A 26701-nucleotide genomic window follows, 5' to 3' on the forward strand; every position below is an offset into this window, starting at 1 on the left:
ACATAACTGCTCATATTAAATAAGTATCATGGGCTTTCCTGGTGGCTCAGCTGCTAAAGAATCCACCTGCAATGCAGGAGACCCGGGTTTGATCCCAGGGTTGGGAAGATCCCCTACAGAAGGGAAAGGCTACCCACTCCAGTATTCTGGCCTGGTGAATTCCATGGACTGTACAGTCCACGGGGTCGCAAAGAGTCGGACACGCCTGAGTGACTTTCACATCACTTTCACTTATAAAAAAACTTTCTATGTAAGTACTTATGTTTGAAGATACACTGGACTGGGCCCTCAGACTCACTGAATCAGCATCTCCAGCTGTCATTAGAAATAAAACACAAAAATCTTCCTACCTGACTTTGATAAAAAGAGTGGGTTTGGAAGAACCACTATAAACTATCACACTCTGAAATTCTAGGATCTTACTTGGAATTCATCATTTTCTCAAGATTATCCCAACAACTGGAGGGAAAAGAAAATAATTTAAAATGTGGTCCTGTGCTTTATGTTTGTAGAGTATTCTTCCAGGCACCGCTTGGATCTTAGTTTAAATGCCTGCAAACACAAAATTAATATTTACACTGAAATGTCACAGTTTGCCACAAATATCAGGTGTGGGATGGACAATCACTCAATATCAAGATTCCTGATCATTCAGTGATAATCCAAGAGCCTTATTGCCTACTCCATTTTAGGGAGTACACTCCTATACTCATGACAGGAGACTACTGTAATCCTCGGATTAGTCCTGCTCGAAGGTCTGAAAGCAGTAGCCAGTGGAGCCCACCCCTCAAGTACACTCAACGAAAACACAGGACAGGAAGCTGTAGCTCAAAGTTCTGGAAACTTACCGCCCCATCCTCTTTAACACTCTCCCTTTAACCACCATAACTCACAAAATTCACCAGGGAGCGTCACAGAACGGAGAGAGAGGTGGGCACAGGCAAAGACAAACAGAGCACAACCACGGGCTGCAGCTGTTGCTCAGTCAGGAAGCCGCGTCCGACTCTTTGCGACCCCACGGACTGCAGCCCGCCAGGCTCCTCTGTCCGTGCGGTTCTCCAGGCAAGAATACTTGGGGTGGCTTGCCATTTCCTTCTCCAATGGGACCTTCCCGACCCAGGGATTGAACCCGGGTCTGCTGCATTGCAGGTAGATTCTTGACCTCTGAGTCACCAGGGCAGCCCCCGAACTAGTCTGTCTGGTATGTAACATGGTTAAAGCTCTGCGTTTCCTGTAACCCGTCCCTGGGTGGCCGGATGCTGAGTGCACTTGCAGAGCATACTCGAGTTGAGGGGAAGACTGCGCTCTACCCCTGATGGGGCTCGCTGACTGTGAGCTGGCAGATGCTCTGTCGCCACCAGGCCCTGCAGGAGAAGCGTGACTGAGAGTCTAGGAGACAACAGAACGGGGGTGCTGTACCTGTGAGCTGAGCCCGAGAGACGCCCTCCCCACAGAAGAGGTGTTAGTGACAGACGGGGAGGAGGACAGGCCGGAGGAGGCGGGGTGTTTGTAGTGGTTATAGGACAGCCTGTCAGGAGACGGCCTAGCAGCCTTCCTGTCAGCGGGAGGGTAGCGAGCAAAGATTTTCGGAGACGGCAAGTTATCGTACAGGACGGCGTTATCATAGAGCGCCTCTTCTCCCAGGCCTCGGCCGCGGGGGGCGGGCACGTCGTCGTCGGGGCCCCCCTGGAACACACACAGCATGTCGTTAGTTGGCGCCCCAGCCGCAGGAAGCAGAGCACATTGAGATGTTATTAGCAAGCACCCCAGAACACGCATGCATGCCCCACGCTGCTGCCGGTAAAACACACACACACACACACACACGACTAGGTGAACCGATTCAGAAGAGCTTTTCTGCCTTTGGGGACTTAAGATATCTTTTTTCCTTAAGTTGTTCCCAGGGTCATTGGCCAATGATTGTTTTGTTTTATGTCTTTAAAGAACCGGATTTTGGAAGTCCTCCTGATCCAGGAAGCAGAAACAATGTGATTTAAGGAAAAGGATGCTGAACTGGGGTCCATCCGGAGATCAGGGGCTCTGGTTCTCCTGAGAAAACGTGTTAACTTCTTGATCAGAGATGTGTTAATACGTCCTACATCACCCAAGCATTGCTGACAGGAGACGATCAATATTCACTTATACAACAGATTACTGGTGACAGGCGTTGGTTTCCAAAAAAAATTCCCTGGTCAATAATGAGTTTAAGATCCCAGCAAAGCGCTTTATCTTATTTCACAGTAAAACTGATGCACGATGCACAGAATTCTGCCAGGAATCTTACAAAGTAGGGGAAACTAAGGCACGGAGCTCAGGAGGAGCTGTAGGAGGCAGAGCCAGAGTGAAGAGCCGCGCCCGTAACTACATGGCCCTCAGCGTCTGTACCTCAGGCTCCCCTAGGCCAGGAGGGGCTGGGCACAGACCACCCGCGGACCCTTCCAAGCTTGCCATGCGGGCTTCGGGGATGTAGGCTCTGTGGGTCACATGACTGCCAACATCACCTGCATCCCATATTTGGTTAGGCCTGAAGAAAGCGCAGTGGCCCAAATCACAGGCTGTTACAAGAAAGAAGTCAAATCATCATAGAAAATAGAATGCTTCAAATTATAATTGATACAATGGCATTACTTCAGTGGAAAACCTTTATACAAAGGATTAAAATAGCTACAAGCCACTTTAGAACATGGACATTAAAGTATTAATTAAAACCCAAACTCACAACCACGGCCAGATTCTTTTAAGTTTTAAAGGTCTTTATAAATTGCTTTGCATTAAAAGAAAAAAAGAGAGAGAGAGAAAAAATATTAATTCATGTACTTATTTTAGTCTATTTTTACATCCTGGCAGAGTTCCTTTCTGCCAGAATGCAATTACGGCCTTTTGTTATAAAAATAGAAAAGGCTCAAAGTTTCACGGTGGGAACGTTTTCGTTCCACTGCAGTCACTTCAGTGCATCTATTTTTGTGTGCTGGGGACCCATCTATAATCTAAAAATAACCGTGCATGCAGATGAACGTGGATGTGAGCATTTCATAATGACAGCCTAGCATATATTTGTCCCGGGTTATTACGATGGTCTAGACGGGACCATCCTGTTCCTAAAATACCAAAGGATTAGGTCACATGGAAAACTTGGAAAACAAACTCCACAGCACCTGCAGGTTAAAAGTGCATGTGTGCCTGTCAGAAAAGCCTTTTCGAGACGCACTTTCATCTAGGCCTCGGGGAGAAGGTGAAGGGGAAAGAATTACTGAAGTTGAAACACTGCTACAATGCCAGGATTGTGGCTCAAAAGTATGAACTTTGTCAAACTGAGGAGTGAGGGCGCCTCCAAATAGAGGGCCTGGTCACAGAGCCCAGGAAGGGGAACAACAGTCTAAAGAGAGGCCTGAACTCCAAGGAAGCCCTTAATAAGTGAGGGAGTCAGAAGCCCTGCTCGCGGGACGCTCCGTGTGCACCCCTCACGCCGCCCGCCCAGTGACACGCATGCAGAAACGCCTCCTCGGTGCGAAGTCTTGGAGCCGGCAGCTTCTCCACTCCGGGACAGCGGAAGCTGTGCTCATTCCTGGGGTGGCATTAACCGGGACGAGGAGACGGGAGACCCAGGCGGCGTCTGGGGAGGTCCGGGCTTTCTCTACGCCGCTCTGCCCACCACGCGCCCTGGGAGAAACCCCTGTGGGGGCCAGGTTCACAAGGGGGCCTTCGGGCAGTGAGACAGAGGCAGGGTGGCGTGTTCTCAAACAGCCGGGGCTGAGGCCAAAGGCTCAGAGGAGCAGCCTGTCCCGCGTGAATGGGTCTACAACAGCGGGGGAGGCGCCCCCAAGACCAGCAAGCGGACCCCGAGAGCCGGGCCTCCTGGAAAAGGGCCCAGTGCCTGGCCTGGGGCCTGCTCCTGTGGGGCCACCACGGGCTTTCCCCGAGCACCTGGGTCCCGCTCTGCAGGGCAGACGGCTACGGTCACAGCACACACCAGAGCCCCTCTAGTCCTGGAGGCCCCAGCTGGAGGCAGAGTAGGGCCAGGGCAAAGGGGCGAGTGGCTGGGCCTGACGGGCGGGACAGCACTGGCGTCCTGCCCACCCCAGGCCACGCTGGACTCAGGCTGAACTCCCTACTTTTGTGCTCTGCAGCTGGGACGGGATCTCCAAGCCTGCCCGCACCCGATACCCACGACCTAACACGGAGCCTGTTTCATCTCAATCCGCACTTGAACACGGCCTTGCAGGCCAGGCGGGCCGGCCGGCTTCTCCTCCACTGACGGGAGTCCCAGCTACTTGGAGGCCAGATACCCTGAGGACGTGGGAAAGTGTCCGGAGCCGGTGCTTCGGTCATTACCCTGAGGCAACGTCTCCCTTCTGGTGGAGATTTCCCACAGTGTTTGGTTAATGGCATCGACGCAAATGATAAACCGGCTACTGGTGCCGATGACCCTCGTGTTCACATGTGGATTAAGGAGAACGGGGCGTCAAACACGAGAGAGGTGGGATGTGGTTTTCATCCTGCCTCTCTCGTTTAGGCCGAAAGGAAGGGAACTCACAGGGACCCACAGGTACCTGTCGTCCAGCACAGCTGACCCCCAGCTCTGCCCACCACACTCACCGAGCCACTGATGCAGGGGACGTCATCGTAGTGAAGTGCTGTCCCGCTGGGGTGCGCGTAGCCGTTGGAGGTGCTCCCCACATAGGGGTTAGTGGACAGAACACGCCGGTTCATGAAGCTGAAAGAAAGGAACCAGGTTACGACCCTCCGGTGGATCACCAAGCGTTCCGGGAGCGCTGTCGGGTGCTTGGGCTCTGTCCAGGGCTGCAGGTGGAGAAACGTCAGGACCCGGGCAGCATCGGGTGTTCTACAGCCATCAGGGTGGACCCTCACCTGCAGGACGGGACATCATCTGTACCTGGGACTGCAGCCCAGACCAGGCACGAGCCTGCCGGGGACTCAGAAAGTGGCCCTGCACACGCCTGGTGTGCCACAAGTAACCTGGCGTTCAGCAGTTTATAGCAGGGGCTCAGTCTGCTGCCAGTAGGTTTGACCTGAACACCTTTGCTTACTGGGACCCTTCACTGATAAACTGTCTGTGTCTCCTTTCTCTCCACGTGCCTTTTTCACAAGCCTGGTAATTGTGGAAGGCAGAGACCACTGGCCTGCAACACCGAAGTATCTCCTCTCCAGCTCTTTTCAGGGAAAGTTCATGGACCTTATTCTAGAAGCACCTTAGAACGTCCATCGCACAGCCTTTCTTGAGCTTTGTTCCCTCCTTGAGTGTCTGTTCCCTCGCTCCATGCCCTGAACTTCTGGAAACCTGAGGGTGGCAGGGCAGGCCACGTCACCACGGAGACCCACGCGAGCACTGGTAGCCTGCAAGGCTCCGTGTGCCAAGCCTACTCCCCGCGCCCCCACCCCTCCTGCTCTTCACCCCAGGCTCCCAGCGGCTCTCTGCCCGCAGCTCTGAGACCCTTCCTTCTCGATCACCCCAAGGAAACAGCGTCCCCTTCCCCCTCTGCTGTCCCCTGCTCCTTCCTGCCATTAATCACCCCCTGACATGTGACACAGTGACGTCTGCCTTCCCCACCGGAACCTCAGTTTCAGGAGGACACAGCCTCTGCTAGCTCTCCTCGTCAAGTGCCGGGGCGACAGCCAGCAGATAAAAGCTGCTCAGCAAACACGACCGCACGAATGAAGGAGGCAGGGGAGGAAGGAAAGTCTGAACAGTCTGCTTGTGGTACAAGAGAAAAACCTCAAGGCCTAGTGAAGAACTAACCTAGAGATTTTTCAATGTTCCCAACTGGAAAAACTAAGATAGCCTGAAATTTAAAACAAACAAACAAAAAATCTGTTTTTTCAGCTTTTTCTTGGTAACTAGATGAATTTAAAAAATAGGGCAAATGAGCAAAACTGTGGGAGTCAGTGGGAAGGGGAGACCTGCCTCTCAGACACTTGCAACAAAGCTGCCCTGGGGTTCCTGGCTCCTGAGAGAATGACAGGAAGGGGCTGTACAGGATCCGCCCTGGGGTTAAACCTGCATTTCCCACCCACCCAGCCGAGCTCGGGAAGGCGGCTTGGGTGCAGTGCTGCCCTCTGCTGGGAGAACACAGAACGCACAGCGGGTCCCAGCCGGGACACCCTGCTATCTCACAAAGTAACTCTTTTCCTGATACAAAAATGCATATGATTATTCTATACTTAAAATACTTTAACATATATTTAGGAAAAGATGCAGAAGACATGGGTTCAAGCCCTGGGTCAGAAAGATCCCCTGGAGAGGGAAATGGCAACCCATTCCAGTATTCTGGAAATCCTGTGGACAGAGGAACCTGGCGGGCTACAGTCCATGGGGTCGCAAAAGAGGCAGATGTTATTTCGTTATTAGCAACGAAATAACAGCAATGTATAGGAAAAACAGAATACAAGAAAGACAGATTTGATTTGCATTCAGATTCACATTTAACGTTTTCTGGTTTAAATACCCCATTAGAGGGTATTTTGGGGGTGAAGGATTGGTGATGAAAGGCAGGCCATAGGATGACCACCCCAGCCCCAATGGTTGCCTGTGGCCCGATATGCTCCAGTGCCCATGAGCACTGACAACAGGGCTGTTCCTTGCTCTGAGACAGAGGCCCTGCCCAGAGGCTGTCTCCTGCCTGCTCTGTGTCTCCGGGCTCCAGCCCCTGCGTGGCCCCCACTGGGCGCAGACGCCAGGAGGGAGCATGGACTGCGGTGGGCGGGACAGGAGCTTGCTCACTAGGGATAGACATCAGCAGGTCGCTTCTGAACAGAGGACCTAACGGGAGGTCACAGATACACAGGACGTCCTGTTTCAGCTGGAAGAGATCTCGGCCACCAGCCAGGCTGCCCGTCATCTCTCAGAGAGGGACCTGGGCCCCCCAGCTAGGTCTCTGGGACCCAAGACCAAGTACGAGGCCCCTCGCCTTTTGACCACTCTTCCTGCAACCCGTCACTGGCCACATAGAAACATCGAAATGAGATAAGAGGCCACGTGCCACTTGTTAAACCCGAAACGTAAGGTACAGAGATACATGTGCGCGCTCAGTCACCTCAGCTGTGTCCAAATGTTTGTGACCCCGTGGACTGTAGCCCGCCAGGCCCCTCTGTCCATGGGGATTCTGCAGGCCAGGATACTGGAGGGGGTTGCCATGCCCTCCTCCAGGGGATCTTCCCGACCCAGAGATTAAACCCGCTTCTCCTACATTTGCAGGCCGGTTCTTTAACACTAGGGCCACCCGGGATATATGTATGTATATATATGTAAAATGCACATAACAGAAATGTTCCCACCTTAAGCACTTTTAAGTGCCCAGTTCTGGGGCCCTAGGCACATTCACCGAGTTGTACAGCCAGCACCACCACCCGTCTCCAGAACGCATCCTCTTCTCACAATGACTTAACACTTTCAAGGTTCACCTGTGTTTTCAGGAGCTGCATTTTAGGATGAGATCTCCTGGGGACTCAGATGAGAGGGTGGCTGGAGGTGAGAGTTTCCCGCCAGTTTGTCTGCTCCCCCTGCGTTCACACTGATCTACAGCTTTCATCATCACCAGCGCTGTCACAGCTTTCTTAAGGGAGCCTACCCAGCATGACTTGAAACAAGTTCCAGAAGAAACTTTCAGATATATGTAATATATCATATATATCATGTCTTATTAAAAAACAGGCCACAGAAAAACATGCTTCGACTCTTTACCGTTCTAGGAGACCTGACGCTCCTATTCTTTCTTCTACTGTCCTCTTCCCAAAACATACCATTGTCCTTTCTCCTTCAGACATAATTAATATCCAGAAAATTCCCCTAATAACCTCGAAAAGATTCGCTAACTAGCTGCCAATTACATAAAGGCAGACATTAATCTTAGATTATTTATTACACTGGCAGGCTACCATATTTTATATTTTGAACACTGTCTCCCTATTAAGTCTCTTCTCTCTTGTTACAGAAACTTTTAAAGAGAAAACTAATAAATAAAAATAAACTTTATTGCTAAGTGACATCTCCAATAAAGATTTTAATGGGGCGGCAAAGATTCTTGCAGCCATAAACTTGTGCATATTTTTAATAAATCAATTTTCCGAAATTGCAATCTATGTTCCTTTCTCGAAAATGTAACCTTCTCATATTTGGTTCAGATGAATATTCCACTCATCTGGGTCCTAGGGGAAATATTTTTAGTCAAGGTTTCTCTTAAATGTTGTTACCAGTTTGCTTATTATTGTTGAAGTTACATGTAGACTTATGAGAGGCATTTTGAAACAAATAACGTCCAAACGGTATAGTTAGCAACCGTGAACTCCTTTCTTTTATGTCACTCTAGATGTGCAGGGTTTGCAAAACTGGACTGAAGGATATTACACTTCCTTAGAAACTATTTTAAATGTGCCTTATTTACTATACAATTAGGAGACTCACTGTAATTTACTTACACTTTTCTAATTAGAATCTTATTATGGGGAAAAAAATAACAAGAATGAACAGAACAGTGAGCACTGATCACTGTCCCTCTGGTTTTCAAACAACAGAGGTGAGAGAGCACAGGTAGTCTGACTTCAGAAATCCTCTAACACTCCTGGAGATTCCCCGGTCAAGCTGTATAGGATTAACTCATTTTGTCAAGGCCGTTTCCCTTAGTTGGGTGGAACATGCTGGCTTGATTCCTAACATGTGCATGCTCAGTTGTTCAGTTGTGTCCAGTGCTTTGTGACCCCACAGACTGTAGCCCGCCAGGCTCCTGTCTCCATGGAATCCTCCAGGCAAGAGTACTAGAGTGGGTTGCTATTTCCTTCTCCAGGGGATCTCCCCAGCCCAGGGATCGAACCCAAGTCTCCTGCACTGCAGGCAGATTCTTTACCAGGGAGCCACCAGGGAAGCCTGATTCCTAATACAGGCTGACATTATCTTTACTTTACTGAGCCCCCTAGCCAAGCATTAATGTTCATCCCACAACCCCATTCAAGACTGTTCCAGTTTCCTACAAATACCACTTGTGTGGAAAAGCTAGATGGTGGTGTCGGTGTTAGACAGACAGTGCAAATGTCTGAGTTTCTCTTTGAGTTTATCAAAGGATTTCAGGGTCTTCGAGGGCCCGGGGGGGCTTGTCAACAGTTGTTGGTATGTTTATCGTCACTCACTGATCATACAACAACAACTCCATCACCTGCTCTCTTTCCATCTGCCTCCCTCGAGCCCCAGTCCAGATTCTCCGAGGACGAGAGAGATAGAAGCGGGAATCCGGGCATCAGAGCTACGAGAGCCCCAAGTTTCAGATATCATGTTACCTAAACTCTGTGTCCTACAAAAAGAAGCCAGACGCTGACAGGAAGGACACGTCCCAAACATTTCCGTTTAGCACCTGCTGCAGCAGGACAGAACCCAGGTCCCTTCTTCCTGGCCCGGTGCTCCTTCCAGCATAACCTCACAGGGCATCACTTTACACAAAGGACCCAGCAAACTCCTGCCGGGCACGACCACGTCCACTGGTTCCAGGACCGCCCTGCTGCTTCTGCCTGACCATGGGGAGCTGAGCATGGTGACAAAGGGGGGTGGTCGTGCTGGGGAACACTTTCCGCAAAGCTGAAAGTGCCCGCTGACTTGCCCTTCACAGAAAAGGGTGCCCGACCCCTGCTCTGGACAGCATGCAACAGGAACCAGCGTGTTCTCCATTTCTCAGACGCGTTCTGGCAGACGAGCAGCCCTCCTGCGTCTTAAGTCTCTGCACCGCGTTCCACCACTGAGGACACCGAAGAGCTCAGCTTTGCGTGGGTGTTCACTATCGAGGCTGTGGCACTTGCAACTGAAACTCAGGAATGTGTTCAGCTTTATTCGTTCAAAAATAACAAGAGTAAATCCACTGTATTTCAACATATTTTTATGAATGTTAACGATACCTTTTTAAAATTTTTTAAAAATGAGAAAAATGGTACTATTTGATATGCTTGTAAATCTATTCTGGCTCAGTAGAAAACAATGGATTATCAAACTTGTTTCTGCGTTCAATCCGTTGTAATATGTTGTTTTGGTTGAAGTAGGCAAAGAAAATCCAGCCTCCTACAGATATTTAGTTGGAAAAGTAAGGTGTATTTTAACAGCTTTTCCAGGTCATGGAAGATATTCTTTGATACTACACCAAAACTCAACGAGTGGCAATTTCTTAATGATTGGTTGCCAAGTAGAATCTGAACCTGTATCAGTGAACTTGCTTGTCCACTGTGACATGAATACCCGTTCATCTACACTGCTTGTGGGGGGGCTCTTTTACCTGTGCGTAACTGATGCAGGCCTTCCAAACGCACACGCTTCATTCAGTTCAGTTCAGTCGCTCAGTCGTGTCCAACTCTTTGCAACCCCATGAATCACAGCACGCCAGGCCTCCCTGTCCATCACCAACTCCCGGAGTTCACTCAAACTCACAGCCATCAACACTTCATTACACAGCATCAAAAGTCACACTTAACATCGCCACCAATGTTATCACAGAACTCTGAGTGCTGGGAAGGTGTTGGCTCGGAGTGGAAGATAGAACGCTCCGAGAGTTTGCAATTCTCAGTGAAAGTTCAGCTCCATTGCAGGCAACAAACACTGCCAGCCATCTTCCTCGAGATGAGAGGCTCGCTCGGTTCATTTTTGAAAAAGTGCCTGCGCATGCCTACGTCTGAATAACGACAGTTCATCTGTGAATTGTTCTTTCCGGTAAAAATGCAAAAAGATGGTGGTGGAATGGGGAGGGGCTAGCTGAGTTAGTAACTCAGCCACAGAAGAGCGTTTCCTCAAGACAATACGACAGCTCAGTCAATACAGTGCTTTGTGTGTCCTGCCTGCCATGCCTCATAAATGTCAAAACGACGCGGACCAAGAGAGCGAATAAAAAATATCTACTCTCTGGCCCTTCACAGAAGAAGGAACAATTTCAATGCTTGACCACAGACGTCTCAAGTGAACCCAGCACCTTCTTTTGCTACAAAGGCATGGTGGTGACTGTAGTCACAGCACTGTGTTAAGCGACCACTTAAGATGGTGCTAAAGTACCTGCCAATTTACCCCCCTGCCCCAGTTCCTTCTGCACCACTGAAGCACATGCCAAGAAGAACAATAATTTCTTAGCACCATTATGGGAACAGTTTTGACCTTTGGGACTGCCTAAAAAGGGTTTTGAATACCCACAGGGGTCTGTGGACCATACTTTGAGAACTGCTGCATTAATTATCCTGGCCATGATTATGTGAAAGAAATACTCATTGTTTAAATGTTTTTTTACATAACAGCCCTTAAAAAAAAAGATCACATTGAAGTTTTAAAAGTATATGATTGATGGCTTTGAAGATGCAGCCCTCACTTATACAATAAGGAGAATTATTTCTGTTTTATAGAACTGTTTCCCTAATACAGGGGTCGGCAGACTACAGTCCATGGGTCAGATATGGCCCACTGCCTGTGTGTGCAAATAAAGTTTTATTGGCACACGGCCATGTCCATTCATTGATGTGTGTGACCAGAGTGGCAGAGCTGAGCAGTTTTAACAGGGAACATTTGGTCTGCAAAGCCAAAAGTATTACTGTGATGCCTTTTGTACAAAAAGTTTGCCAACCCCTGTGCTAATAGAAAACACAGATGGTTGAAATGACAAATATTTCACCAAAATCTGCATTAATACAAAAAAGGAGTCTTCAGTTGTTCCCCCTTTAAGGCTGTATACTTACATAAAAGGGAAAAGATAAAGCGGCTTAACCTCAGCGCCGTCCTCGCGGCGGAGGGCCTTACCAGAAGGCGCGCTCGGCTGTCTGAGCGACGCTCGCGGACGCCTCCACGGCTATGGAGTCGTAGTGCAGGGCCCCGGGGTCGGTCGAGGACCCCGTCTCAGCCAGCAGGATCCCAATCCATCTGCCCATGTCTTCAGAAGAGGATGCCTAGGGAGGTGAAGAGGCGGGAAGAGCACTTTATGTAAGTGACAGCACGGTTTTCACATGTTCATAAAAGTATCAGTAAAGAGACACACGACAGGAAAGGCACTGCGACACGGCGCACGCGCAGACGCAGACGACGAGGCGGCAGCCGTTGCCTGCGTCACAGGAGCAGCCCCACGTTCACGCGAAGCCTTAATGCAGGAGCCACGCAATGACTATGCCCCAGGAAATAAAAACCAGAGGTACTAAATGCCTCCCGATTATCTTGGGGAAAGGCACTAGGGTAGAAGCTAAAGGGATTATTTAAATCTCAGCCACAGGAAGCTGTTTCGAAAGCCTCCTTAGTTTGGCAATCAAATCTGGGCGGCAGGAGGAGCCTCTCCAACCATAGGCGCCCAACCTGGACCGCGCATCAGGCCTCAGACACTGTGGGCACCAACTGTGCTGGCCAGAAGCCCTCGCTGTGGTCTCTGCCGTGGGCCTGCAATAGCGACGCTGTCACCCTGACTAGACGGAACGGCAAATCAACCCACTTCCGTCTTCACAGGAGCTGTGTGGATACAGGAGTTGTGCCAACAAGCACTGGGCTGCTTTCTGCCGTCGTTTTAGGGAACTTCAAACGCTCCCCGAATGTCATCTGCCTGATTTACAAGTCTGAAACAGGTCTTTAAGACTCAGTGCGTTAAAATTCTAAGCCGCCCCTGTTATGTGATTCAGAAGGTCAATTACGTTACATTCCTAATAGCATTTCAAATGTCTAAATACTTTCATTAATCAAATATATGAGCCATGTTTAAAGTTTACAGGAAACAGAGTTATGAGGTACCTGAATGTGAAAAAAAATAAATTTTTAAAGTTTTTGTAAAAGTTACGAAATTTTTATATAAAGAAAGATGTGTGAGTTGAGCCTAAACCCTTAAAGAAGAGTGGTTTCAACACTGTAACCTGGACGAGTTGAACATGGATCAGAGGGCAACTGAGCACATGCGCCTCGTGGCAGGCACAAAACCTTTCGGGAGGAAGAGTGGTTAAGTGGGGAGTTGTTTTCTGTGTGCCGACAGAATTGGTCAGCAATGCTGTACAAGCGACAGACCATGCCTGGCCAGTGTCATATGGGGCCACTGGACAGAGTGAAGGGGTCCCAATTGTGTGCCTCACAGAGAGCAGGAATGTAGCCAATGCTTGCTAAGTTGAAATGAACACTTGGATACTAGAAAAAAGATCACAAACAGGTTCTCTTCACTAGTCTTCTGCCCTTCCCCAAACAAAATCTATGTCAAGAATGTATCTGTGACTGATCCTCTAGCCATGCTTCCATAACTATTTCATCTAAGCATTCTTAAAAGCATTTTAATACAATATCTAAGATGTTGTAGATACTATTACACTCTTAACTATTTTCCTCATTGTTTATCTTCAGAAATTTCCTCAAACTTTTAACAACTATCTCAGTGGTGTTATACTGAATTTAAAATATTAGTTACGATCTTGTGGCTTTTAATGGATAAATAGGTAGAGACTGGGCTTCCCTGGTGACTCAGCTGGAAAAGAATCTGCCTGCAATGCGGGAGACCTGGGTTTAATCCCTGAGTTGGGAAGATATCCTGGAGAAGGGAAAGGCTACCTCCTCCAGTATTCTGGCCTGGAGAATTCCATGGACTGTATAGTCCATGGGGTCGCAAAGAGTAGGACACCACTGAGCGACTTTCACTTTCAGGTAGAGATGAAAGTGTATACATATATGGGCTTCCCTGGTGGCTTAGATGGTAAAGAATCCGTGTGCCATGCAGGAGACCTGGGTTTGATTCCTTGGCTGGGAAGATCCCCTGGAGAAGGGGCTGGCAACCCATTCCAGTATTCTTGCCTGGAGAATTTCACTGACAGAGGAGCCTGGACACAGGAGCCTGGAGGACAATGGTCCATGGGGTCACAAAGAGTTGGACACGACTGAGCGACTGACACACACACTGATTAATTTAGAACACACACTGGCCGTTTTGCCAAATCCAAACACTCCTGATTTCCATCGACTGTACAACATGAATACACTCACACATACTCTGGAAATTCCACACTCCATGCATTCCTTTGTGTGTGTACACATGTATGCACACATACGTATGCAGATGTCTGCATGTCTTTGTAGCTTACTCATGATAATGCTAAGTGAAAAAAAAGATAAAGGAAAAAAGGTTTGAATTAATAGAGAAGCAGAAAATAAATAATAGGCCATTAACAAAGACTTTTAATTTTAAAAATGAAAGCTTTCAGTGTGTAAAGAGGCAATTAGTTTTAATTGCCTTTCCCTGCAAGTGGCCCCTACCTCCAGCACCGCCACCTCCTGGCCGTTGCGAAGCAGCCGGAAGGTCAGGGGGTGCCTGGAGCCCAGGCCCGGGATGACCTCGCAGCCGCGCAGCGGGATGGAGGCGGTGTGCGTCTTCAGGTCGGCCCTGTCCTTGTGTAGGATGAGCTTGTTGTCCTTGACTCTGCACCAGCGCTCCCGCCAGCGGCTGTTGGACAGCACGTTCAGGTAGCCTGCAACCAAGGAGAGCGACTGTCAGCCCCCTGGGAGGGAGGCACCCGAGAAGGGAAGGCACCCGAGAAGGGAAGGAACCAGGGAGCCTGCAAGGAGAGCCCCCCAGGAAGGACGCACCCGAGGAGGGAATGAACCAGGGAGCCTGCAAGGAGAGTCCCCCAGGAAGGATGCGCCCGAGATGGGAATAAACCAGGGAGCCTGCAAGGAGAGTGACCATCAGTCCCTGAGAGGGACGCACCCGAGGCGGCCACAAGGAGAGAAGAAACCCCGCAGGCAGCACACCTGCAAGCACAGGCTCCTGGGAAAGAGAGGAGCCAGCATGAGATGACTGCTCCATCGGCTCTGGGGGCCGGGACAGCTCAGACCTCCCCGGAGCCCGACGACCCACACTGCATGATGTGGCTGAGCACCAGCTCCCAGAAGCCTTCAGGACCCTGGAGCCCGAACGGGCGTGTGACAACTCACTAAGGCATCGGTGGGTGGAAGGAAAGAGGGGATGAGGACACACAGCTGTCCTCAGAAAGCTGAAGGGGCCTCACCCAGGAAAGCGTCCAGGTTCATTCCAAGTAGCTGCAAAGGACACAGCTAGGGCAAAAGCCCCCCGGGGGCAGATCTGGCTCCCCATGAGGGATGAAACTATCTGCAAAGGGAAGCTTCCTAAGAAACAGGTGGCCTGGGGAGGAGGCGAGCTCCCCACCGCTGGAAGGGTTCCAGCGAACGACAGCAGGTCTTCAGGACGAGATTCCTGCCCAGAGAACACACACGCCCCTCCTTGGCCCTCTGACGGGAAGATCTGCTAAGGTCTGAAGGCCTGGGTCTGACGCACGTGGAAACCTGCCATCCGCGTCTCTGGGGCCGCCCTGGATCAGTGCAGTACAGATGGAATGGGGTGGAATTACAAGGAGAGCTATCGTCATGTTTTAAAAGAGGAAATCTCCTCAAATACTAGTAACCCATCATTTTCATCTGCCACAAACAGACAATGCATTTTTCTACAAGCAACAAGGCACGATAAACAGATATCACTGGGTGGCAGCGACTTCTAACCCATCCACAGGGCCAGCAAAGGACTGCGCCCGCGAGAGGGAGGCAGCGAGGGGAGCAGCAGTGGGAGGCGGGTCAAGGAGCAAGAAGAGAATCGCGGGTTCCTTAGGCTATCCAGCTGCTCTCTCGACACACACACACACACACGCCTACACATGTGCACACACATGTGCAATCACACACGCGCACAGCTCTAAAAAGAGGGTCCCTCCTTAGTGGCGCAGCGGTTAACAATCTGCCTGCCAGTGCAAGGGACACGGGTTCATTCCCTGGTCCGGGAAGACTCCAGGACGTGCCCCAGAGCAGCTGAGCCTGTGTGCCATTAACAACCGAGCCTGTGCTCTAGAGCCTGCGAACCACAACTACCAAGGCCACGTGCTGCAACTACCGAACCCTGAGCGCCTAGAGCCCGTGCTCTGCAGCGAGAGAAGGTGCTCTCATGCCACACCGCCACAAGAAGCCCCTGCCATGAGACGCCCCCGCCATGAGACACCCCCGCCAAGAGAAGCCACCTCCACGAGACGCCCCCGCCACAAGAAGCCACCTCCATGAGACGCCCCCCTCCACGAGAAGCCCATGTGCTGCAATGAAGGCCAGTCCCTGCTGGCCGCAACTAGAGAAAGCCTGCACAAAGCAATGAAGGCCTAGCGCAGCCAAAAATAAATAGATTTTAAATAAATACATCCTCTCTGACCCCCATTTTTAAAATGTCTTCCCCAAAGCAATTTGGACCATGCTTTTCGCTTTTCTCTTCGACACCTTACACACTTTATTAGCAACGGATCAACACTATAAAGGCAAAAAACAACGGAAAATAAAAAACCAAACATATTTTCAGGGCCCAGAATGGTGCTTCCTGTTTTCCGTATAAATATTACTATAAATAATTGCTCAAAGAGTTTACTAGGGAGACACTTAACAGTACTTAAACGTTCACATTCCTGAGCGTGATGTCAGCTCTCCCAATATATTACCCTAAAGGGCACCTGGAACTGAAACCTCAGTTTTGAGACACAAGCTGCCGTGTCTGTAAAATTACAGAGAAAGTGGAGAAGCAAGTCCCAGCTCAAGGGCCTGGGGCTCACAGTCCCCTGTATTTTACACACTGAAGGGGCATGAAGACAGGCTGGGGAAGCCGAGTTCACAAGGGGAGGTGCGAGGTCACGCCCTGATCCATGAGCCCTGTTCACAGCCTCCCAGCAAAGATCTGCCTGAAGTTCTTCAGAGAGCGAAAGATGGCAGAGAAGGAGCTGTGGTTTTCATTTGGGAAGCAGCATTTTAAGTGTCCCAGTTCTGACACACATTCTTTTGTAAGCTCTCCTTAAAAACACACAGTCAAATATAATACCCGAACATCCAAGGAGTGGCTATTTGAACTATTTACTGTCTCTCTGATATCACCTGTAAGTCATCAATCACGCTGAGGGCCAGTCTTTGGACTTGCATGAAAACAGCTGCTAGTCGGATCCACTGTATGTATGTTCCGGGTGTGAATGGATACACAGGACGGCTGATGGACAGACAGTAGGACAGTGTATGTGATTTAGAAGAACTAAGCTGAAGCCTCGTGTGGCTCTCAGCTACCTGAACCTGCTTGGGCACACGTTTGCAAGGGCTCTTGGGGTGCGGGGCACTGGCGGGCATGACCACCCCGCTACCCCGGAGCTGGCAGAGTGGAGGCTCATGTGTACCTGGGGCAAGTCCTCACCTGGGCCTTGAGAGGTGCGGGGAGCTCTTCAGGCCAGGGGAAGCGGGGAGTGGCAAACCAAGACTTGGAACGTCTAGGAACCTGGTCGCAGGAAACCTCAGGCGCTAGTGTTGGGACCTGGCCTTGAGGCAGAAGACGGTGGGGTGGGACGGACAGCGAGGAGACACTAAATGGTTTCTGGAGGACTTTAAGCGCGTCTGCCTTGTCAGGAGCAGTGACGGGATTCCTCTGGCCTTCCGCAGGACTGCCGGAGTTTACAATCACCACGTGGGCGCACCTGTCCCCGGCGCAGGGCTGGGGAGGTGTGTGTATGTGTGTGGCGGGGGGTGTCTCACAGCTTCTGAGCTCGGCCTGGCCAGCCAAGAGAAAGACCCACCTCCTGGAGTGGTGAAGGGACCTGCGGGTTTTCCTCCCTGACCGAGTCACCAAACGCTGTGAACTTCTCCACATGTGAGTCACAAGAGGAATGGCTGCGCTGGACAGGTTCACACTTCACAGGCGATCACCATATTTTAACGCCGTCCTCATATTTAGTTACAGTGCACAAAAGGGAAAAGCGAGATGGGAGCCCAAGTGGGTAAGAGGCCTGTCTCTGTAAACAGCAAACGCCGCAGAAACGAGCCCACATCTGGCCGTGGCCTCCCCTACCAGGCTCACCGGCCACTCCCAAGAGGCGGCCCGCATTCCTACTTCCTGAGCAGGGAGAGGCCATGCAGGGACACGGCAGGCGGCCCATCTGAGGCCTCTGGAGCCAGAGGGCAGGCCCTGTGTCCCCTAGGAGTCTTCTTCCCACTCCTCCCTCACACAGACACACACACACACGCAGACAGACACACACACCCTACACACAGACAGGAAGACAGACAAATACACACACACATAGACACACATACACACAGCCGGTCTGTGATGGGATCGCTGCCACCCCCCACTCCACCACACACACACACGGCACATGCACACACACAGAGCACACACATGTGCACGCACACGCCACACACACACACACACACACATGGCCAGCCTGTGATGGGATCGCTGCCAACACAGGACCCGTCCACCCCGAGACGGTCAGCCCGAGCAGAACCCGCCACCAGGGGGCACCATGGAGCAGCCAGGGCCAGGCACAAGCTGGCCTTGGTCACTTCAATGCCCTGCCGGTAAGGCAAAGCCAGAATCCTTTCATTTTTCTTGTTTATCCCCACTTATCATGTCATGGTGAGAAGTTACTGTATCTGAACAATTTGGAAAGCTCCATTTGATGTTTTGAGACTATCTTTGCTCTGAGTCTAGAGAAGGAAATGGCAACCCACTCCAGTACTCTTGCCTGGAGAATCCCACGGATGGAGGAGCCTGGTAGGCTACAGTCCATGGGGTCGCAAAGAGTCGGACACGACTGAGCGACTTCACTTTCACTTGCTCTGAGTCATGAAGAAAGAACTCTTTAAGGCTTCTTACAAGAGTGTGGTGGCGAGCGTGCGTGGTTCCATGATGGCCTGAGGCCGACCTGACACGCACAGCTTCCGGCTCAGGAGGAGAGGGCAGCTGCAGGTGCCCGCACATCCCACTGTGTGGGGACCAGGGGGCTCTGGTCCTAGGACCAGGCGGCTCCCGAGGCCCGGCCGCTGCAGAAGGGCAGGCAGGGAGGCCTGGCTGAAGGGGGGCCAGTGTCCACTGCCTTCTTCTCTAGGAAGGGGAAGGGTGGTGCTGCCCAGGCGGTCTCTGTGCTATGGTCACACTTCTGTGGGGACTTCCACAGCTCCTCTCATCTCTGCAGGCCTCCGTCTGTAACCGGCAGAGGGGAACAGGGCAGTTGAGGAGCGTCAAGGGCTGCCAGTAGGAGGGAGGGAGGGGCGACCAGACGTCCAGACGCCGCCAACAGCTGACCCTGGCCCCACAGACACTGATGCCAGAACCCTCCCTCCACCCCAAGTGCGTGCCCTCCAGTGGGCACACAGGCCCAAGAGCTCCAGACACCCCTGACATGGTGACAAATGCCAAGAATGCCTCCCACCCTCCTCCTCCTGACTGACTGTTGCCTGATCTTTTGTGCCTGGATTACGATAGAAAGTGAGACGCATAACCTTCCTGCACATCCACCGACACTCTGCAGATGAAAACATCACAGAGTCACCAAACATTAGAGTTGGGAGGGGCCTGAGAAATAACCAGGAAGTCCTTCCAACTTGTCCAGGTTACACTGCCTCCAGGAAGCCCTCCATCCTGGCACCTGGGGAACTTACCTTTCATCAGTTTCTGTATTCCTAATACAGATATTATCTGTGTGTCATCCGTCTGGCTATGTCGGTGTACTTAGGTTTTTTCAGGTGAACAAATGAATAATAGAGATCATTTGCTGAGAATAAATTGTGAAGTAGGCAATGTGCTTAATGTTTCATAATTTTATCCTCAATTTTAAGAAAAACAAAGTAATTTCAAGTATGGTTCATGTGGGGAACCTGAAGCTCAGAGAAGTTGCAATTTGCTTACGGTAATCAGTCTACAGGTGTTTACTGAGGTGCTGTATCCCAGGCTCTTTGCTCGGTGCTGGGGACAAAACTGGGGGGGTGGTGGTGGTGGTGAATTCAACCTGCATCTTCATCTAGTAACTTAGAGGGAAAAGCTGGAAAATCCAACTAAGACAAGATTGTCAGAGGCCCTCAGCTGACTCAGCACAGGATGACATGATTAGTGTCATTAGTCCAAGGTTTCAAAACTCCCACTGGGTGGCCTGCAGGGGTCCAGAGGAGGAGAAGGTGGACAATTGAGAGGCTTGGGGGCTGGCCCAAACAGTCAGAAATGGGGTGGAGAAGAAAGAAACACGTGCAACGCAGATCTCCTGGGAACTACAGCTGAGTTTACACAGTGATGACGACTCTGGAACCCTGAGCGCTGAAGACACGGCAGTCTCTGCTCAGCGGCCCGCGTGCATGTCATGGACCAGCTCGGCTAAGAGACTGTCTGTAGAGCGGACCTGGCTGATGCTGGCATAGCACCCGCCGACTGAGGGGGAGGTGAGAGCTGGGCGGGTCGGGCAGAGCTGGGGGGGCACAGCCAGCCCGGCTGTGTGGACTGGCAGAGAACCCTCTCCTACCCACGGGCAATCCTCTGGAGCACCCGGAGGCCAGGGAAGAGATCTCAATTCAGCTCCCAGTTGCCCCCTCCCTGGGTGTGTCCCCGGTCCCCGGAGCGGCCCCACCCTTCCTGCCGGCAAGCACAGCAGCTGCGGAGTCTCCACGGGCAGGATGGGTGGGGGGGCCTTCATCCAGCGACTTCTCCTGCCTGAGACCTTGCAGCTGTCCTAACAGAATGGAACACAGTCACTCTCCCCCTGGGTTTCTGTGCAGAGTCCTCTCCCGTGCCCTGGTCCAGCCAAGAACTAGATGATCATTTTAAGACCACGTGGAAACAGAGGGTGCTCCCTCAGTAGCGGTGAAAGGTGTCCACTCAGAGCCTGGTGGAAACCCACACGGGGTACAGCCCCCCCACAACTCTGCCTCAACGCAACTGCACCATCCAGCACATGCCCCCCAGCTGCTTACAGAAGTCACGAAGGTGGCAAGCCCTGGGAGGGACAGGAGGGGGAGGGGAAGACCTGGGCTGCAAGACGGACCCGCGGACCAGCCGTGTCCTGCCCCCCACTCCCTGGGTGGCTCAGGGCGAGTTCCACAGCCTTCCTCAGCTCAGTGTCCTCCTGCACAGCGAGCGGCCTGGATCTCAAGTGGCCAAGTCACCTCCATACGAACACTTCTCATGAAAGAAACTCTCTTTCCTCCACTGACCTAGAGCAGTTTTGAGGACAACAAAAAAAGCTAAAATAGTAATCCCCTTTTACTAAACAAGAATTCCCATTTTCCACCTTAACCCCGAACTCCCATTGTGGCTCCAGGGGGGATGTGAGAGGAAACCAGGCCAGCTGCCAGGGCTGTGAGCTGCTCCAGGAAAGCAGAGGGCACGGCCCTGGCATCAACAACGCTCCCCTCCCCGTGTCCTCCCGCGAGAGCTCTGCCTGCTGGCTTAGCTTCTGCAGGGCAGCTGTTCTCCGTGCAAAGAACACGGGTCAGTGCACTCGCTTCTGTGACCCAACTGTCTGACGAGGGCCAAGCTCAGGACCTCTGTGTGCACGGCGCTCCCAGACCCCTGGTCTCCTTTCAGGGTCACCACCTCCCCTCCCAGCTCAACCACAAGCGGCCGCTTCACAGGGGCCTCCCCAAGATGACGCCTCCACCCCGCGAGGCCCCACCACTGCCTGCCTGCTGTCTTCCGCTCCACACGTACTTCTGCACAACGGCCCAGGGGTTCCTGTGCATCATGACTTCTCAGGATCACACCCGTGAAAGCCAGGGGGAGCTGTGAACCCACCCTGCCCTCCCCTCGGGAGGCACCCATTCCTCCCGACCAACAGGGCTCCAGGCCCACACCGCCCTCTCAGCACAAGCCACCCCCTGGGATGGGATATCGGCTGAATAAACTCATCTTTGTGTGCGGGGGGCCCAACTTGGGCACCAGCGGGCAGCATCTAAGAGCTGTTTATCTCCTGGCATCCCCAAATAACCCGATACCTGGACAGAAGAGAGGCTCGGCCAGAGGGGGAGAGAGGTGGAACAGGGAGCACGCAGACAGGCACCACAGCACCGCCGCTGACGGACGGCGCCCTGTGAGCCGTGTCCACAGAAAAACACGGCTCACTTCCCGTTTTCTTAAAGACTGAATATCCATCTTTCAGCCTCTAAAGATTTCCAGCTTGAAAGAGTCGCCTAATTCTCAGAAGCGTGGTTGCCTAGGAAACACCAGCATGGACAGTCTCACTTCTGCAGGGAGGCAGTCCCCGACGTCGACCCATCTAGGCCACGTCCCCACCAGACTCTCCCGTGGCCGACCTGGTTTCCCCTCGGGTTTGTGGCCACAAGCCAGTCGTCACATACTCGTCTCTGTGACTCCTTGCTTCAGGCCAACCTTCTGCCACTAGACTTGACGTGGTTTTCTCTGCAGATTCCTCTCCCGTGCCCTGGCCCAGCCAAGGAGCGGCAGTAGGGGCATATCGGCCATACCATCACCTCCCCGGTGCCTCCCTGGCCTTGACGAAAGGGCTGCCCAGAGACCTCTCCTGGACCAAGAGCGGTGCGGGGAGAGGGCGTCAGCCAGCCCGACTGAGTCTGAGGCGCACAGCACCCCTCGAGAGCTGAGTTGCAGGGCTTCAAGCCAAGCGGGGGCCGCTGGGGCTTCCGTGAGTGCTCTTACACACCTGACACGCCTCTGCTGGCCAACCGTACACATACACACCTCCCTCTAAAGTCGCTTGAAAGGAATTTGGGAGAGTCTCGTGGGATCAAACAGAGACTCTGTTTTTCATCTTGAGAGAACCTCAGAGATCAGCTCAAACCCTTGCAAGGGCTTCAATAATAAGCAGTGAAAAAAAAAATTAATTAAAAAAAAAAGCAGTAAAAGTGTAATCTGTTCCCCCAGCTTAACCAATCACGATCCTAACCAACAAGACGCAGATGAACACAATACAGAGGTCGCCTGCAGAGGGTCTCCATGCTCAGGGAAGGGGAGAATCGTAATACAGCTCCCCGCCTCCGCCTCACCACACGTTGGCACGTCTTCCTCTGCCGAGGAGGTCTGCTCGTCCGTTGATGGCTTTTTCTTTCCCAAACCTATGATCTTGGTGATTTTTTTCCCAGTGACTTTAGACACGGTTCCCTTGGCCTCTGATTTGGAACTTTTTTTCCTCTTAACTGTGAAGAAAAAAGATGATGACAAAAAGGCATGTTTCACAGTAGACTTTAATGGGGGAAAAAAGCACATCAAAATAAAGCATGCGTCGTGGCCAACTTTCTTTCCCTGAGTTTTTACTCATCGAACACCTGCTTTGTGTCTGCGATTGGGTAGAGTCTAGAGAACACAGCGCAAACAGGAGCTCCCAGGAAGCTCGTGTTCTAGAGGGGGCTGAACACGCACACATGAGCTCACACACATGCACACACACACACACGCACCCCTGGGGAGGCTTCATGACAGGAAGGCCTCTGTAGACCTAAGGCAGGGTTACATGGCAGAGGGACCGAGTGGTCAGGAAGCACAGGAGCTAAACACAAGGCAGCGTCTGTGCAGAAAACCCAGGGCAGAGTCTTCCGGGCAGGAAGAGGATCAGCTCTCAGAGAGCCTGTGACGCCGGAAGGAACAGAAGGCAGGCTGGATGCCCGCATCCTGGGCGGCAGAGGGCACAGTCTGGCAGGTGAAGTGGGCAGTCCTTGGGGAGCCTCGGCCAGCCCCTCGCATCCCAGCCCCAGCCCCGTGGGTTCTGTCTGGCTGGCAGGGCTCAGTTGTACATGTAAAACTCACGACTGTTTTGCACAAAGATGGTTTCTGGCTTCCCCTGGAAAACTAGAAGATCTAGACACTCTGAACCCACAGTTTGGTAAGTGATGGCGGGTGAGGGCAGGGCCCGAGACCCAGCGGCCTGTGTGAGGACCGACGTGCCTGGCTGACCGCAGCCCCGGGCCCCCCGGCAGACTGAACGCCGGCCACCGGCTGCTCTCCCGTGCCTGACCCGTGCCGGCCATCTGCTCTCTCCGGCCCCTGCAGACTTGGTCCACAACCTCCGACAGAATCACAGGGGTGGGGACCAGGTGCAGACCGGGGCGGACACAGAGGATCCTCCAGGACCGACAGCACCTTTGGGAAGTGAGCCATCACCGGGGGCTATTCTGTGTCTCACCCTGGAGCCAAGTGCCTCGCAAGACACCAAGCCTTCAGGCGGGTCAGGTACAGCCTTGCTCAGTGTGGATGGGCTGGGAGGGCCCCAGAGGGACCCCAGGGCATCAAGGCCAGACGCCATCACTGACTCCAGAGACCTCCTCAACAGCCCCTTCCCAGTCCTCTCCAGGAGGACCCCTCATCCCTCCATCTGTAACCCAGAGGGCGGCACAGACCCTTTGAAAAGGCAACGGAAGTCAAGAATTCCTTCAGTGCCCCTCTGCCCACAGAGACAGAGCACACACAGTCACACAGGATCAGCAGAGAAAGAGGACTCCGGGATGTGAGATTATAAACCATCGGCCTGACTACTACACCCGCCCTCTAAAAGCAGAGGCACTCACTATTTCCTTCCCCCACGCCGGCCGCTCCCAGGTGGGCAGAGAGCCCCCCCAACTAGGCTCCACTCTGCCACCTACCCCATGTGTGGAATGGCCCGGGCCAGCCTCCTCTGGGCTCCATGTCCCTTTTCCCCGCTCCCCACCCCGACTCAGGGAGGTCCCTGAGGTCAGCCCCTGTGCTTGAACCCTGATTTCCTCTCCAGGAAGAAAGGACAGTTAACAGTGTCTGAGGCAGCAGGAGCGACAGTACAGTTAAGCAAGAAGCCACACTACAGGGTGAACGGCACGATGGACAATCCCTGCATCTCCCCAAGTCTCACATGGGGAAGCCCTAACTTCCGTGCAGCTGTATTTGGAGACGAGCCCCTCAGGAAGCACTGATGGTTAGGTGAGGTCTAAGGGTGGGGCCCTGGTCTTACAGGATTGGCGTCCTCGTGGGACAGAGGGCAAGGCCACTTGAGGACCCAGTGAGGGGATGGCCATCTGCAAGCCAGCAAGGGGGCCACGACCGGCAGCCAACACTGAGGGCACCTGGATCCTGGGCTTCTGGCCCCCGGGACTGTAAGAAACGCATCTCTGTTGTTTAAGCCACACGGGCTGGGGCATCTCGTTCCAGCAGGCAGCCTGAGCTAAGACAAGCACATCTGTGCTACGTCACACGTGCCAGGTCATGTTAGGAACACAGAACACAGGGCGGCCACTCTGACCCCTCCTTACGCTCTCCCACCGCACACAACCCCCGGTAGAATAAAGCACCAGGAACCTGCTTCCATCTCCCGGTCTGAAGGCACAGCCCCTGCCCAGCTGCCATCGGACATGGAATCCCTGGTTGGAATGCCCGAACCACTGCTTTCAGTTCAACCAAACCCAAAGTGAAAGTGGCAGTAGGTGAACCTTCTCCGTGGCTTCTCCAGAGCGTCAAGACAATCTTGACCACAGTCCCACTCAAGCTAAGCTTTGATAAGGTCCTCTCAGCGAGGACGCTCTGTGCTCAGAAGGCGCCTTCTGCAAAGCTCGGGAGCGTGAATCAGTCATTCCTTGCTAGGTGATGCGTGCGAAAGCTAAGTCGTCAGACTGACTTCCAATCTGATGAGGACGTGCTACTGTTGGGGAAGCTCTTGTTGGACTCGACTACAAAGAAAAGACGTTAGCAAGGACCTTTCATTCTCTGAAAGCCCATTGATTGATTTGTTTTTGTTTCTATTTTTGCAAAAGCAGAAGGGAGGCCATCCTTGGAAGAAAAAGCCAAAGCTGTAGAAACGGGAGACTATGTTGATAGAACAAGAATATGTGGGTGGTATTCACATAGTAGAGTTATGAAGAAACACCAAGAAACTCAGAACTCTTGACTCACGGACCTTGTGGAGGACAGACAGAGTCCAGACAGCCGCACGGGAAGGTGGGAAGGGCGCAGGGAACGGCAGGGACCCGGCATTTTAAAGCCATGAATATCATAAACCCAGACAGTTTTCTGTCACCCTACACCAGTGAGTGTCTCGGTGTTTTGACATTTAGTCAGGTGGGAGGAATGGGGACCTGGGGCTAATACCATCAGAATATTCACTTGCTTTAGTACTAATGCCACCTGGGGGTTTCCCAGGTGGTAAAGAACCCACCTCCCAGTGCAGGAGACTCAAGAGATGTGGGTTTGATCCCTGGGTTGGGAAGATCCCCTAAGGAGGGCATGGCAATCCACTCCAGTATTCCTGCCTGGAGAATTCCATGGACAGAAGAGCCTGGCGGGCTACAGTCTGTGGGGTCGCAGAGAGTCAGACTTGACTGAAGCGACTTAGCACTTGCTAAGTCCACCAACAGACTTGTTAGCCAGCGATTAAACAGTAAACGCGTGCAGGGCTAGTTCGGAACAACCGTTGCTCCCACACAGATGAGCCCCGGGGGCTCAATTCTCTTTTCTCACGTCAGCTGCAGTATCAGCAGCAACTCTACTAATTTGCCCGAAACCACACCGCACTGGTTCGTTACACGCTGGGGCCTGACACCCGGAAAGAAGCCGGAGTTTACAGTCATTCCCTGTGGCTCTGGTCACAGAGTCTGGCTCGTGTCTGTGTTCAGCTGAGAGTCTAACATTCCAGGGAAGCTGCAGGAGTTTGGTGGGGGGAATGTTTTCCCTGTGCATGGCCAGCCCTTTCCTCCACGCAGCCATCAGAGAAATCTGTCTGAGCTGAGACATGGCTGGGATCAAAGGGGCTTTATTGGAATTTCTCAAGTGCAAATTGGCCAAGAGTGTGCAGCAAGGATAAAAGCTCGGGGAGCAGGTCAGGATGTACTTAAGCTATTAGCTTCCATCAGTGGCTATCCACTGGGGGTCTAACTATATGCAAAGTTCCATGCCAGGCAGAAGTGTCTGAAGCAAGGTCACCTTGACAGAACACAGAAGGCTGGTCC

At 52.2% G+C, this 26701-nt stretch overlaps 1 protein-coding gene across 3 annotated transcripts in view; it reads right to left on the bottom strand.

The window, feature by feature from the left end:
* AFAP1 (actin filament associated protein 1) overlaps positions 1 to 26701 on the bottom strand; it is a 148262-nt gene that overhangs the window by 15772 nt on the left and 105789 nt on the right. The window contains exons 9-13 of one of the 3 annotated variants that reach the window (XM_088836562.1): positions 22784 to 22933; positions 14231 to 14442; positions 11765 to 11910; positions 4597 to 4714; positions 1420 to 1686 (exon numbers count right to left, since the gene is read on the bottom strand). In XM_088836562.1, coding sequence (XP_088692688.1) covers positions 1420 to 1686; positions 4597 to 4714; positions 11765 to 11910; positions 14231 to 14442; positions 22784 to 22933 — 893 coding nt within the window. The remainder of the gene's footprint in view (positions 1 to 1419; positions 1687 to 4596; positions 4715 to 11764; positions 11911 to 14230; positions 14443 to 22783; positions 22934 to 26701) is intronic. The other 2 variants (XM_055434213.2, XM_088836561.1) reach the window with 2 other exon arrangements.

The sequence above is a fragment of the Moschus berezovskii genome, chromosome 5 (genome assembly GCF_049115385.1).
Source record: "Moschus berezovskii isolate FMDL1 chromosome 5, NW_MosBer_1.0, whole genome shotgun sequence".
In the NCBI taxonomy this organism is placed as follows: Eukaryota; Metazoa; Chordata; class Mammalia; order Artiodactyla; family Moschidae; genus Moschus; species Moschus berezovskii.